This window comes from Ranitomeya imitator, chromosome 1 (genome assembly GCF_032444005.1).
Source record: "Ranitomeya imitator isolate aRanImi1 chromosome 1, aRanImi1.pri, whole genome shotgun sequence".
NCBI classification, from domain to species: domain Eukaryota; kingdom Metazoa; phylum Chordata; class Amphibia; order Anura; family Dendrobatidae; genus Ranitomeya; species Ranitomeya imitator.
In genome coordinates this window covers 570,159,099-570,175,439 of record NC_091282.1, presented here as the reverse complement: position 1 = coordinate 570,175,439, position 16,341 = coordinate 570,159,099, and the positions used below count along the sequence as shown (strand labels likewise).

Here is a 16,341-nt window from a genome sequence, read left to right as displayed (position 1 = left end):
CCAGGGCCAACCGCATCAGCATATGGTCTCACAAGGGGTCCGAGGATCTCATCTTGGTACCTAATGGCAGTCAGGCTACCTCTGGCGAGCACATGGAGGGGTGTGCGGCCCTCCAAAGAAATGCCACCCCACACCTTTACTGACCCACTGCCATACCGGTTATACTGAAGGATGTTACAGGCAGCAGATCGCTCTCCGCAGCGTCTCCAGACTCTGTCACATGTGCTCAGTGTGAACCTGCTTTCAGCTGTGAAGAGCACAAGGCGTCAGTGGTGAATTTGCCAATCCTGTTCTGTGGCAAATGCCATGCGTCCTTCACGGTATTGGTCTGTAAGCACAACCCCCATCTGTGGACGTCGGGCACTCAGGCCATTCTCATGGAGTCGGTTTCTAACAATTTGTGCTGATACATGCACATTTGTGGCCTGCTGGAGGTCATTTTGCAGGGCTCTGACAGTGCTCCTCCTGTTCCTCCTTGCACTAAGGCTGAGGTAGCGGTCCTGCTGATGGGTTGTTGCCCTCATACGGCCCCCTCCATGTTTCCTCGTATACTGGCCTGTCTCCTGGTAGTGCCGCTACACTGACACACAGCAAACCTTCTTGCCACAGCTGGCATTGATGTGCCATCCTGGATGAGCTGCACTACCTGAGCCACTTGTGTGGGTTGTAGAGTCTGTCTCATGGTACCACGAGTGTGAAGGCACAACCAACATTCAAAAGTGATCAAAACATCAGCCAGAAAGCATTGGTACTGAGATGTGGTCTGTGGTCCCCACCAGCAGAACCACTCCTTTATTGAGTGTGTCTTGATAATTGCCAATATTTTCCATCTGTTGTCTATTCCATTTGTGCAACATCATGTGAAATTGATTGTCAAACAGTGTTGCTTCCTAAGTGGACAGTTTGATTTCACAGAAGTTTGATTTACTTGGAGTTATATTCTGTTGTTTTAAGTGTTCCCTTTATTTTTTTGAGCAGTGTATTTGCTAATGGGCTGCACAGGCCTAATCCCTGTCTACAGACTGGATTCTGTCACACTTCCTGCTCCTGCGACTCTCTCCTTTGGCTAAATGCATATTATGTATGCTGCAAGCGATTAGCCCTAAGGCTATGTGCCCACGTTGCAGAAATGCTGCGGAAATGCCCACAGCATTTCCACAACTCCCTGCCGCGGGTAACATGCATGTTGAATTTGCATGCGTTTTCCCGCAAAACGCAAGCATTTTTTAGCTTGCAGAATGCTTGTTTTCCAAGCGATTTAAAGCATCGCTTGGAAAAGTGATTGACAAGTTGGTCACACTTGTCGAGCATAGTGCTTGACAAGTGTGACCAAATTTTTACTATTGATGCTGCCTATACAGCATCAATAGTAAAAGATAAAAAGTTAAAAATAATAAAAAAATAAAAAATATGGTTATTCTCACCTTCCGACGGCCCCCAATCACCTCAACAGGACTCCCGGTACGTTCCGTTCCCAGGGATGCTTTGCGCGAAGGACCTTTGTGACGTCACGGTCGCAATACATCCCTGGGAACGGAAGCCGCCGCGTGCACCGTAATATGGTACCCAGGGCCCGGAGAGAGTCTCCTCTCCTCCAAACTCTGGGTACCATCCGCACATGAAGCGCTCACTTTACGCATGGTGGGCATAGGTGAGCGTTTCAATGCAATCCTATACCTGGGGAATTGCCACAATTCCACAGAAATAATGAACATGCTGCGGATTTTACTGCTATGCGATTCTGCAGCGGGAAAATCCGCAGCATGGGCACAGCAACTGCGGAATCCCATAGGATTGCATGAGAATGCGGTTTTTATGTGTTTACACAGCAGCAAAAAACGCAGCAGATACGCATAAAAAACGCAACGTGGACACACAGCCTTAGAAGGACCGTTAGTATGATGGCTCGGCTTCAGCACCAGTATCAACACTACAGGCCTCTGATTAGTTATATTGTGCACACACAGGCCTAGACAAGCACTCTCTCCCTCCAATATGAAGTTTCACAGAGCTGTGCAGTAGCACCAGTGTGCTGAGCCAGGCAGCGCCTGTCCTATTATAACCTCTGATGTCACACGGCCAGCCAATCACAGTAATGCCACAACCAAGATGGCTATGGTATTAGTGACGGTGCAGGCAATCTCTGCATGCTTATTGGCTGCTGAAGAGGAGCCAATTGGAGTGGATTCCAGTTTTACAACGAGCACTGCCCATTACTCGCCCAATAACAAGCATATCTGAGAACCTAGATACAAGAGTGATAACTGAGCACGTTCACTCATCTTGAATAACTATACATGTGAAATTACATTGGGAAATGAGCAAAGGTCTTCAAAGCAATATTGCTAACCACAGTATTGGTAAATTGCCTTTAATCTTGCATAGGTGCCAGCATATTTAACCTTCGTCCGGCTGAGTAGGTACAATGGTAACTATTCCGTTTTAAAATTGCAATAACTTTTTTTCGAAAAGCCGTAGGGGGCTGAAATTTCGTGACATCTCTGCAGTTTTGGTCCTGAATATATTGGCCAAATTTCAATAAAATATATATGAAGGTACAATTGTACCTCTGCAGCCTGTTAACGTTGTAAAACAATGCAGCCTGGCGAAGGTTAAAATACTGTGGCTTATTAGTTGGCTGTAGAAACAAATATAAAAGTCACTTCTCAGGGTAGAGCACTTTTAAGAACCCGTCCTTTAAAAATGCCACAGAATCTGGTCTTTCTGCTCATTCTTGGGCTTCTCTCTTTTTAATTTTCAGTTTCACTCTGACTATTAAATTTTCTTAAAAGTATGTTTTTGTATTAGATGAGTGTCACTGTTAAAAGAATATTTAGTGGATATAAAGAGTCTACACACCCTCGTTAAAATACCAGGTTGTCATGTAAAAAAAAAAAAAAAAAAAGAACAAGAACATTATCCACCTTAATGTCACGTTTAATCTGTACAGTTAAAAAAAAACTGATCTTTTTGGATGGTAAAAGAAAAATAAAGAACTAAAATAATGTGGTTGCATAAATATGCATGCTATAACACTAATACTTTGATGCACCATTGCAGCAAAATCTGAACTTCCCTTCTGAGCTTTTCACTGTGCCTCAAAAGTAGTATCCCCCACATACAGTGGGGCAAAAAAGTATTTAGTCAGTCAGCAATAGTGCAAGTTCCACCACTTAAAAAGATGAGAGGCGTCTGTAATTTACATCATAGGTAGACCTCAACTATGGGAGACAAACTGAGAAAAAAAAATCCAGAAAATCACATTGTCTGTTTTTTTAACATTTTCTTTGCATATTATGGTGGAAAATAAGTATTTGGTCAGAAACAAACAATCAAGATTTCTGGCTCTCACAGACCTGTAACTTCTTCTTTAAGAGTCTCCTCTTTCCTCCACTCATAACCTGTAGGAATGGCACCTGTTTAAACTTGTTATTAGTATAAAAAGACACCTGTGCACACCCTCAAACAGTCTGACTCTAAACTCCACTATGGTGAAGACCAAAGAGCTGTCAAAGGACACCAGAAACAAAATTGTAGCCCTGCACCAGGCTGGGAAGACTGAATCTGCAATAGCCAACCAGCTTGGAGTGAAGAAATCAACAGTGGGAGCAATAATTAGAAAATGGAAGACATACAAGACCACTGATAATCTCCCTCGATCTGGGGCTCCACGCAAAATCCCACCCCGTGGGGTCAGAATGATCACAAGAACGGTGAGCAAAAATCCCAGAACCACGCGGGGTGACCTAGTGAATGAACTGCAGAGAGCTGGGACCAATGTAACAAGGCCCACCATAAGTAACACACTACGCCACCATGGACTCAGATCCTGCAGTGCCAGACCTGTCCCACTGCTTAAGCCAGTACATGTCCGGGCCCGTCTGAAGTTTGCTAGACAGCATTTGGATGATCCAGAGGAGATTTGGGAGAATGTCCTATGGTCTGATGAAACCAAACTGGAACTGTTTGGTAGAAACACAACTTGTCGTGTTTGGAGGAAAAAGAATACTGAGTTGCATCCATACCTACTGTAAAGCATGGTGGTGGAAACATCATGCTTTGGGGCTGTTTCTCTGCAAAGGGGCCAGGACGACTGATCCGGGTACATGAAAGAATGAATGGGGCCATGTATCGTGAGATTTTGAGTGCAAACCTCCTTCCATCAGCAAGGGCATTGAAGATGAAACGTGGCTGGGTCTTTCAACATGACAATGATCCAAAGCACACCGCCAGGGCAACGAAGGAGTGGCTTCGTAAGAAGCATTTCAAGGTCCTGGAGTGGCCTAGCCAGTCTCCAGATCTCAACCCTATAGAAAACCTTTGGAGGGAGTTGAAAGTCTGTGTTGCCAAGCGAAAAGCCAAAAACATCACTGCTTTAGAGGAGATCTGCATGGAGGAATGGGCCAACATACCAACAACAGTGTGTGGCAACCTTGTGAAGACTTACAGAAAACGTTTGACCTCTGTCATTGCCAACAAAGGATATATTACAAAGTATTGAGATGAAATTTTGTTTCTGACCAAATACTTATTTTCCACCATAATATGCAAATAAAATGTTAAAAAAACAGACAATGTGATTTTCTGGATTTTTTTTTCTCCGTTTGTCTCCCATAGTTGAGGTCTACCTATGATGTAAATTACAGACGCCTCTCATCTTTTTAAGTGGTGGAACTTGCACTATTGCTGACTGACTAAATACTTTTTTGCCCTACTGTATGTGGTATCAGTGTACTCAGAAGAAATTGCACCATACAATTTGTTGTGAAATTTCTTATGTTACCCTTATGAAAATGCAATATTTTGGGCTAAAAACATTTGTTGGGAAAACTAGATTTTATTTTATTTTTAACCGCTCAACGTTATAAACGTCTGTGAAGCATCTGAGAGTTCAGTGTGCTTACCACCCATCTAGATCAGTTCCCTGAGGGGTTTAGTTTCCAAAATGGTGTCACTTGTGGAGAATTTTCACTGTGTAGGCACATCAGAGGCTCTTCAAGCACAACATGGCGTCTGCCAATTGTTAGCAAATTTTGCATTCAAAAAGTCAAATAGTGCTCCATCCCTTCTGAGCTCTGCCGTGCGCCCAAACGATAGTTTTCTCCCTCATATGAGTTATTAGCATGCTCAGGAGAAATTACAACAGATTTTGGGGTCCATCTTTTCTTGTTACCTTTGTCAAAATAAAAAAATTGGGATCTGAAGTATTTTTTTTGTGAATAAAAAATGTTCTTTTTTTTTTTTCCACATTCCAAAATTCCTGTGGCGCACCTGAAGGGTATAAATACTAATGGAATGTGGTTTTGAGCACCTTGAGGGTGCAGTTTTTAGAATGGTATCACTTTTGGGTATTTTCTGTTATATTGACCCCCCAAACTCACTTCAAATGTGAGGTTATCCATAAGAAAATGGTTTTGTAAATTTTGTTGGAATAATGAAAAATCGCTGGTCATCTTTTAACTCTTAACTTCCTAACAAAAAAAAATGGGTTCCAAAATTGTGCTGATGTAACGTAGACATGTGGGAAATGTTACTTATTAAAGGGCCACTGTCACCCCCCTCCAGCCGTTATAAACTAAAAGAGCCACCTTGTGCAGCAGTAATGCTGCATTCTAACAAGGTGGCTCTTTTAGTTTTGTGTTCATGTATTACTAAAATAAAGCGTTTTGAAACTTTTCAAAAATACCGGTCTTTGTCCATGGAGGCGGGTCTGAAGCCTCCTCTGTGAAGCGCCCAACTGCCGTCACTCATCTCTTCTGGGGCAATGGTCGCCACCCCCTGTGCGCTGTTTTCTTCTGAAATCCGGCGCCTGCGCTGTGCGTGCCTGCCTGGGGCAGGCGCAGTGAGAATTGGCCGTCATAGCTCTCAGATGCCGGGTTCCTGCCTGCGCCTGTGCGGGTAGTGCGGCCACCCTGTTACTGAATCCCTGCCCCACACTGTGTTATGCATTATGCACAGTGCGGGGCTGGGATTCCTGGGCAGATTCCTGCACAGACCGACGCTGGAAGGCGGGGAACCTGGGGGAGCGTCTGACAAGCGCAGTGCGCATGCCCAGGAATCCCAGCCCCGCACTGTGCATAATGCATAACACAGTGCGGGGCGCGGATTCAGTAACAGGGTGGCTGCACTGCCCGCACAGGTGCAGGCAGGAACCCGGCATCTGAGAGCTATGACGGCCAATTCTTACTGCGCCTGCCCCAGGCAGGCACGCACAGCGCAGGCGCCGCATTTCAGAAGAAAACAGCGCGCAGGGGGCGGCGACCATCGCCCCAGAAGAGATGAGTGACTGCAGTTGGGTGCTTCACAGAGGAGGCTTCAGACCCGCCTCCATGGACAAAGACAGGTATTTTTGAAAAGTTTCAAAACGCTTTATTTTAGTAATACATGAACACAAAACTAAAAGAGCCACCTTGTTAGAATGCAGCATTACTGCTGCACAAGGTGGCTCTTTTAGTTTATAACGGCTGGAGGGGGGTGACAGTGGCCCTTTAACTATTTTGTGTGACAAATCTCTGTCATGGCATGAAAATTCAAAGTTGGAAAATTGCGAAATTTTCAACAAATTTCAATTTTTTTTCCACAAATAAAAGCAAGTAATTTGGAAGAAATTCTACCACTATCATGAAATACCGCGTCACAAATAAACACTCAGAATCACCGGGATCCGTTGAAGCATTCCAGAGTTACAGGTTCTTCTCACAAAACTAGAATATCATCAAAAAGTTAATGTACCGTGTATATTTGTGTATAAGCTGACCCGAGTATAAGCCGAGGCACCTAATTTTGCCTCAAAAAACTGGGAAAACTTATGTGTAAGCCGGATATGCGTTGTCCCCTAATCCCTATTCTGTATGCATGGCTCCTTATTCCCATCCTTGTCTGCATGGCTCCTTATTTCCATCCTCGTCCGCATGATTCCTCATCAAAATTCTTGTATGTATGGCCACAATGAGAAAAGAATAATAAAAAAATAACATCCTACTTACCTTCCCTACCACCCTCGCAGCATCTCGTTCCGGTGCTAGCAGCTCCTTCTGCCAAGCGATCACGTGTCCTCGTTCATTAAGGTAATGAATATTCACATCTCTTCACACCTGTGGAAGTGGAGAGAGTTGAATATTCATTACCTTAATTGTCGGGCACTCATGATAGCCCGACGGCTGCGGCTTTAACTGCGCGCTATAAGAGAAATGTATATACGGTATTTCAGTTCTTCAATACAAAAAGTAAAACTCATATAGAGTAATTAGAAACGGAGTGATCTATTTCAAGTGTTTATTTCTGTTAATGTTGATGATTATGGCTTACAGCCAATGAAAACCCAAATGTCATTATTTCAGTAAGTTAGAATACTTTATAACACCAGCTTTGAAAAATGATTTTAAAATCCAAAATGTTGGCCTGCTAGTCGGGGCTCCTTTTGCATCAATTACTGCACCAATGCGGCAAAGCATGGAGGTGATCAGCCTGTGGCACTGCTGAGGTGTTATGGAAGCCCAGGTTGCTTTGATAGCAGCCTTCAGCTTGTCTGCATCTTGACAATACCCCATAGATTCTCTATGGCATTAAGGTCAGAGGAGTTTGCTGGCCAATCAATCACAGTGATACTGCTTTTGACAGTGTGGACAGGTGCCAAGTCCTGCTGGAGACTGTAATTTCCATCTCCAAAAAGCTTGTCGGCAGAGGGAAGCATGAAGTGCTCTAAAATTTCCTAGCAGATGGCTGTTCTGACTTTGGTCTTAATAAAACACAGTGGACCTACACCAGCAGATGACATGGCTCCCCAAACTATCACTGATTATGGAAACCTCACAGCTTGGATTGTGGCGCCTCTGCTCTTCTGCCAGACTCTGGGACCTTGATTTCCAAATGAAATGCAAAATTTACTTTCTCTATCCCCATGATGGCACTACGGAGAGAGGGGTCCGCCCCAGGGACAGGAAACCTACAGATGAAAAGGGCGTACCTCTCTCCCACATCAGTTGGTTTCCTGTCCCTGACGGGGAACCTACAGCACGTACCTGAAGGATTCTTCGTGGGATTCCAGGGAGCTGGCCAGTCGGCTCCTGACAGGGGGTGCCCTGTCATGGCTGGATCCAGCAGGTTTTTCTCCCCCCTTTTTCTTCCGACCCTGAAGTACCACCGCTGGGGTCGGCGGGCCCTATGGGTGAGTGTAGCAGGGGGAGGCAGTGAAGAGGTTCGAGCCTGCCTTCCCCGTGAAAAAAAAAAGGGGAGGAAAGAGGCAGGTGACGGCGGTCACCGATATAGCCTCTGTACCGCTGATCGGTACATGGAGGTAGCGGCGGCTACGCTACCATGAGGGGCACAGGAGCGCTAGAGCGCGCAAATGCGGCCATGACACCGCCGCCTAAACCGGAAGTGCGGGGGGCAGCAGGACGGGGGCGGAACGATAGAACGCGCGCACGGGCGTCCCCGATAATATCCTCCCTATGGGGCACCTGTGCCGCGAACCGGAAGTGACGCGTGCGCATGCGCAGATTGCCGCTTCTACCGGCGGCAAATTTAAAAAGAGCGTTCCCTAAGGGAAAAGCGTGGAAAAAACCTCCTCGTTGCTAAAAACGCAGAGTGGAGCCACTCTGAGCGATAAAGAGCAGCAAGAGGCACAGGAGTGTGCGCAATCATCGCCTGAGCAAGTACAGGTACAGCGGCACCCGCACTCACAGCATCAGCGCAAGGGAAACGCTCCTTCCCAGCAGCGCAGCAGCATCAGACGCTCAGGGTCACAACGCAGCCTAATCTCTGAAGAAACTACGCGACCGGTGACGAATCCAGCGGATATAGTCCCGAGGCCAGAGACTGTATCTCTTATTCACTAAGGGTGAGTGATCTACGTGAAAGTAATAATGTAATACGTGATTACTCTTTCTCCTAGGGAAGAAAATGTACAGACAAATCAAAGCACAAAGTGTGTGCGATATGTTTGGAAGAGCTACCTTCCTCCTGGGAAAAAAAGCTATGCGGGTCTTGCATAGAAAAAACCATTCAGGAGGAATCCCCGGCGTTCGCATTAGACCTGAAAACACTAATAAAAAATCAGGTGGAGAGTGCCCTCAAAGGCATTAAAGTCCCGAAGAAAAAACATAGATCAGGTCATAAGTCCCCTGAATCTAGCATAGACGAATCAGAAAGTGAAACATCTGACTCTAACGATTCGTCGACATCCGAGACCTCTTCACTATCATCAGAGGGGGGACGCAGTTGCTTCCCCATCGAAGAGACAGACGCACTAGTGAAGGCCATCAGAACGACCATGGGTCTGGTAGACGAACGTCCTAAAAGAACAGCACAGGACATAATGTTCAGCGGATTAGAACAAATGAAAAGAAGAGTATTTCCAATAAATGAGAAAATTCATTCTTTGATCAAGAAAGAATGGAAAAAAACGGATAAAAAAGTTCTCTTGACCCCCAAGAGAAAATACCCGTTCGACGACCCAGCCTGGTCATCCTGGAGCAAGGCACCCAAACTGGATGTGGCCATAGCAAAGGCCTCTAAAAAATTTGCCCTGCCCTTCGAGGACATGGGCACTCTAAAGGATCCGATGGACAAAAAAGCAGACTCTTTCTTAAAAAACTCCTGGGAAGCAGCAGGAGGTGGTCTAAAACCAGCCATCGCAGCCACTTGTACGGCCCGTGCCTTAATGGTATGGCTTGAGCACTTGGATTCCCAACTAAAGGGGAAAGTTTCAAGAGAAACAATCCAGAAGTCAGTGTCCATGATGAAAGGGGTGGCAGCCTTTTTGGCGGACGCTTCGGTGGACTCAGCGAGATTAGCAGCCAGATCGGCCTCTTTCTCAAACGCCGCAAGACGTGCCCTGTGGCTAAAGTGCTGGCCGGGGGACTTGCAAACAAGGACCAAGTTATGCTCAATACCTTGCGAATGTGAATTTCTGTTCGGATCAACATTGGACGACATCCTCGACAAAGCAGGAGATAAAAAGAAATCTTTCCCCGGGTTCCCTAACCAGTCATATAGGCGTTCCTTTCGGAACAGAAAGTTCATGCGGAGAAGACCCCCAAAAGGGAATAAAGACGGATGGGAAGACAGATGGAGCAAAAACAGGGGCTTCTTGTTCAACAAACCTTTCCCCCCCCACCCCCCCCTCTTCCAGATAATTAAAAATCTCAATGAAGGTACTCCCCGGGTCGGAGGGAGACTAGCCGAGTTTCTTCCAGCCTGGGAAAGAATTTCAAACAGTCCTTGGATCATTATACGAGAAGGCCTCAAATTCAAATTTTGTATCCCTCCCGGCAACTCCTTCATGATAACGTCTCAAAAACAATCACAGGAACAGTCAGCTCTCCAGAAGGAAATTCTGAACCTAATCCAGAAAGGTGTATTGCAAGAAGTCCCATACCAGGAAAGAGGCAAGGGTTTCTATTCTCCTCTCTTCCTCCGCAAGAAACCGGACGGATCATACAGAACGATCATAAATCTCAAAAAGTTAAAGTTTCCTAGAGATACAACATTTCAAAATGGAGACAATAAAATCTTGCGTGAGAATACTCTTTCCCTTGCGTTTCATGACTGTTCTAGATTTACGAGACGCATATTACCATGTGCCCATCCACAGAGATTATCAAAAATATCTGACTGGCAGTGAATATCCAGGGGGAAGTAAAACACTTCCAATTCCGGGCTCTCCCCTTCGGGATAGCCGTCGCTCCTCGGGTATTCACGAAAATGTCAGAGGTAGTGGCCCACATACGGGAACAGAATATCCTAATAGTTCCCTATCTGGACAACCTCCTCGTGGTAGGGAACTCATTTCAACATTGCGAACAACAATTGAATCTGGTCATGGCTTCACTGTCGAGTCTAGGGTGGCTGCTAAACATACCCAAGTCCAAGATGGTGCCATCCCAGGTACAGGAGTACTTAGGGATAGTCCTAGACTCGATCACGCAGAAATGCTATCTTCCTCAGGAGAAGATTCAAAAAATGACACAGGCAGTGTTACAGCTGACGGTATCCCCAGTCACTACTCTGAGGAAAGCAATGTCCCTGTTGGGCTCCATGACTGCCTGTATCCCGGCCGTACAGTGGGCACAATGTCATTCCCGGGATCTACAATGGGAGACTTTAGATTCAGGCATATCTCTGCACGGAAATTTAGACGGGCAGCTAAGTATATCACCAAACACGATACACTCCCTAGTATGGTGGGCAGACCCAGGGAATTTAACCAAAGAGGTTCCTTGGGCGCTACCGACAGAGAAGATTCTAACGACAGATGCAAGCCCCTGGGGTTGGGGAGCACATATAGACAATCAAGTGGCACAGGGGAATTGGAACAAAAGTCAAGAGCTAACTTCTTCCAACATGAAAGAACTGTTAGCAGTAAAACTGGCCCTAACACACTTTCTATGTCTCCTCCATTCCCATCACGTAAAGGTCTTTTCGGACAACCAAGTTGTGGTCGCATACCTAAACCACCAAGAGGGCACCAGGTGTCAAGCATTGATGGAGGTAACCCAATCCATCTTCCACATAGCGGAACACAGTCTAAAGTCCTTGACAGCTCTTCACTTAAAGGGCTCAGAAAACCAAACTGCAGACTTCCTGAGCAGAACATGCTTAAAGCAGGGGGAGTGGGAGCTAAACCAGTCGGTCTTCGATCAAATCGTGAATCTCTGGGGTTTACCAGAAATAGACCTATTCGCGAACAGTCAAAACCACAAAGTAAAAACATTCTGCTCAATCGATCCCCGGGGGAACCCTGTAGCTCTAGACGCACTGACAATTCCTTGGAACTATCATCTCGCCTATGCGTTCCCTCCAATGTCGCTCATCCCCTTAGTATTGATGAAAATTCGGGAGGAGAGAGCTACAGTGATAGTATTAGCGCCATTTTGGCCCCGCAGAATATGGTTTTCTTGGCTAAGAAAAATGTCCATATCAAGTCCATGGGTTCTACCAGACACTCCGAACCTTTTGTCCCAGGGTCCGGTATTCCACCCCAATGTAAAGAATTTACACATGACAGCGTGGCTTTTGAAAGGAGGTTGCTAAGGGATAAAGGGTTCTCTCCCAACTTAGTGTCCACTCTATTACAGAGTAGAAAACCCGTAACCACTAGAATATATGGGAAAGTGTGGAAAAATTTTTTGTCGGTATCAGGTGCAGACCCGTCCGAGGAGATTCCAATAGGAAAAATCCTTGAGTTCTTACAGAAAGGTCTGGAAGGAGGGTTGGCTACAAGCACTCTAAAGGTTCAGGTGGCAGCCTTAGGAGCACTGTATAATTATGATTTGGCCAAAAATCGGTGGGTCATGCGATTTATTAAAGCCTCAAGTAGGTCCAGGCCTATTCCCCTCCACAATTCTCCTCCATGGGATCTAAACCTTGTATTAAACGCTCTAACCAAACCTCCCTTTGAACCCCTGACAGAAGTTCCCTTAAAGATTTTGTCCCTAAAAACCACACTACTAGTGGCCCTAACCTCGGCTCGTCGCGTCAGCGACATACAAGCGCTATCTTCATGCCCACCCTTTACCCAAATACTTGATGACAGAGTCATTCTTAAAACTGACCCGGCTTACCTCCCTAAAATAGCGTCACAGTTTCATAGAACGCAAGAGATTTCGTTGCCCGCCTTTTGTCCCAACCCTAAAAATGAGGGGGGAAAAACACTGCATACCCTAGACGTAAAAAGATGTCTGATCCAATATCTTTCAGCCACTAGGGAGTGCAGGAAGGATAGGGCTCTGTTTGTCTGCTTCCAGGGTCCACGCAAGGGACAAAAAGCATCAAAAGCCACATTAGTAAGACGGATAAGAGACGCCATCGCCCTATCCTACTCATCCTGCGGGACAGCCATCCCAGAGAATATAAAGGCTCATTCGGCCAGAGCAGTGGCATCATCCTGGGCGGAGAGAGCTGGCGCTTCAGTACAACAGATATGTAGAGCGGCCACTTGGTCTTCCCAGTCTACATTTTTCAAGCATTACCGCTTAGACTTGACCTCCTCTGATCCTACCTTTGGGCGAAGGGTTCTAGAGGCAGTGGTCCCTCCCTAAGAGCTCTATCTATTCAAATCTCTCCGTGGTGCCATCATGGGGATAGAGAAAATGGTAGTTACCTGCCGATAACGGTATTTCTCTGATCCCATGATGGCACCCGTATATTCCCTCCCTTTTCACACACAGGTGTGCACTTTGTAATGTACTAGTAATTAATTTTAGTCACGGTGCCTCTGTTAAGTTAGATTGGTTAAGTTTAATTTGTGCAAGTATTGAGTTGCAGCTGAAGTTCTGTATAAGGCTCTGTAATCCAACTGATGTGGGAGAGAGGTACGCCCTTTTTCATCTGTAGGTTTCCTGTCCCTGGGGGCGGACCCCTCTCTCCGTGGTGCCATGATGGGATCAGAGAAATACCGTTATCGGCAGGTAACTACCATTTTCATCTGAAAACAACACCTTGGACCACTGAGCAACAGTCCAGTTCCTTTTCTCTTTGGCCCAGGTAAGACGCTTCTGGTGTTTTCTATTGGTCACGAGTGGCTTGACACAAGGAATGCGACACTTGTACCCCATGTCCTGGATACATCTGTGTGTGGTGGCTCTTGAAGCAATGACTCCAGCAGCAGTCCACTCCTTGTGAATCTCCCCCAAATTTTTGAATGGCCTTTTCTTAACAATCCTTTCAAGGCTGCGGTTATCCCGGTTGCTTGTGCACCTTTTTCTACCACACTTTTCCTTCCACTCAACTTTCCATTAATATGCTTGGATACAGCATCCTGTGAACAGCCAGCTTCTTTAGCAATGACCTCTTGTGGCTTACCCTCCTTGTGGAATGTCAGCGACTGCCTTCTGGACATCTGTCAAGTCAGCAGTCTTCCCCATGATTGTGGAGTCTACTGAAATAGACTAAGGGACCTTTTAAATGCTTAAGAAGCCTTTGCAGGTGTTTTTGTTAATTATTCTAATTTCCTGAGACAATGACTTTTGGGTTTTCATTGGCTGTAAGCCATAATCATCAACATTACAGAAACATACACTTGAAATAGATCACTCTGTTTGTAATGACTCTATATAATATGTTTCACTTTTTGTATTAAATAACTGAAATCAACTTTTTGATGATCTAATTTTGTGAGAAGCACCTGTATTACCTCATAAAGTGACAGTGGTCAGAATTGTAAAAATTGGCTCGGTCATTTACGTGCAAACAGTCTTCAGGGTAAAGGGGTTAAGTGGGTGCTCCAACTTGAGACCACATTATTTTATTTTATTTTACCCTTAAATTTTTTGAATTTGTTTTCTCAATGGATTTGTATAAATAATGAATAACGTTAAAGGGACACTGTCACCTGAATTTGGAGGGAACAATCTTCAGCCATGGAGGCGGGGTTTTGGGGTTTTTCATTCACCCTTTCCTTACCCGCTGGCTGCATGCTGGCTGCAATATTGGATTGAAGTTCATTTTCTGTCCTCCGTAGTACATGCCTGCACAAGGCAATCTTGCCTTGCACAGGCGTGTACTATGGAAGACAGAGAATGAACTTCAATCCAATATTGCAGCCAGCATGCAGCCAGCGGGTAAGGAAAGGGTGAATCAAAAACCCCTCCTCCATGGCTGAAGATTGTTCCCTCCAAATTCAGGTGACAGTGTCCCTTTAAAGGGGTTGTCTGGTCTTCTGCCAAATGTCTGCAGTCATTGTCCGGATTCTCCCGTATTGAATAGAGCAGGTCACAAGTGTGCCATTTCCATACTTCCGGCAACATTTTGACTAGACGTGCTTGGCCACACATTAGTTCATGGATCATTCTGACTGGACTCGCTCAGTTCGGAGCGAGGTCAAGCATGCTTAGTCGGAATGTGGCAAATCTCAAGGCTGCAATCATGTGCCCTCCTGCTCTAGACAGCAATACCGGAGAATCCTGAGAGCGTTTGGTGTGCAATGTTTATCAATTCATAATTCTGTGCTGTCACATGTACTTGACTTCAGACTTATAGCAGACAACCCCTGTAAATGTGGAAAAAGATCTGAAATTATTCTTCGGGTATGTGGTTTTTTTTTTAACATGTCAAAAGCATGGCATTTTTAACAGGGTTGTGTAGACCTTTTACATCCACTGTATTATAGACATTTTATTACATAATAATCATCTATTGATTCTTTTTTTTTTCCTTCCCCAGGAGGCCATGTTTGGGTCTGAGCCTCAGCTGCCATATCTAAGATATACTCCAACAGGTAGGAGAGGTGAGGCATATACTAGTATGTATTCTAGTTTTAAGTACTCCTATGGATTTAACCAGGGGTAGTTATAATGAATTGCTACAAAAGTTGCCTTTAAGGCTATGTGCACACGTTGTAGATTTCCTGCAGAACTGCAGCTTTTTTTTCCACGCAGAAACGCTGCAGATCTGCAAGTGTAAATACAGCACAATGTAAATCAATGGCAAAAAAACATGCTGTGCTAATGGTGCGGAAAATTCTGCACTGAAAACGCAGCAGATTCAAAAAAGGAGCACGTCCCTTCTTTTGTACAGTTCTGCTGCGTTTCTGCACCCATTCCATAATAGAAATCTGCAGGGGTAAAAAAAGGAATAAATCCGCACAAAAATCTGCAACGTGTGCACATACCAGAAAAAGGAGCAGATTCTGACCTGCGCTTTCTGCCAAGAAATTCAGAATCTGCACAGGAAATTCCAGTCAAATCTTCAATGTGTGCACATAGCCTTAAATGGTTAATACTGCATCACTTCACAATACACCCGTATATATTTTCCGTTTTTGAACAGTAGTCTTGTAACTTCTGTATTGTTTTCTAAATAGTACAAAATGCAGAAGTACTTATCTCGATAGTGAGTTGACCACTACCTGCCTGTTCTGCTGTGCTCCGATCTCTCCCTTGTCTGAGCAGTCAAAGAACCGCTTACTGGATGCAGTTTTCCCACTTCCTGTGATGTCCACTCAACAGAGCAATTCCTTCTCTTCCACTCTGCTATATTGGGTGGAGGTCAATGTTGACGTCATGTTGATTAACCCCTTAACGACAGTCGATACGCCTTTTAACGGCAGCAGTTAAGGATCCTTATTCCTCAGCACCACTTTATAACAGCGCTGAGAAATAAGTTTATTCCGTCCCCCAGCGTTAGAAAATCTCCAGGGTCTCGGCAACTAAGACCCCGGAGAACATGATTCGGGTCGGTTTTTACTGTCCCCAGTCTCGTGCCTTCGGTGAATAACGGCGATCGGAAAAAAAAGTCAGCTTTTCAATTTTTTTCTCTCTCCTCTGATATGATCTAGAAATGGGGTCACCCGAGGCCCCCCCCCCTTCTCCCCCCGGGACCTTTGCCTCCTGCTCTGCAGCC

The 16,341-nt window shown here is 45.4% G+C and overlaps 1 protein-coding gene across 1 annotated transcript in view; it reads left to right on the top strand.

Annotated features, from left to right (window-relative positions):
- Positions 1–16,341, top strand: part of LOC138676744 (mesoderm induction early response protein 2-like) — a 182,088-nt gene that overhangs the window by 108,876 nt on the left and 56,871 nt on the right. The window contains exon 7 of the mRNA XM_069766355.1: positions 15,163–15,226. Within this exon, the coding sequence (XP_069622456.1) occupies positions 15,163–15,226 (64 nt within the window). The remainder of the gene's footprint in view (positions 1–15,162; positions 15,227–16,341) is intronic.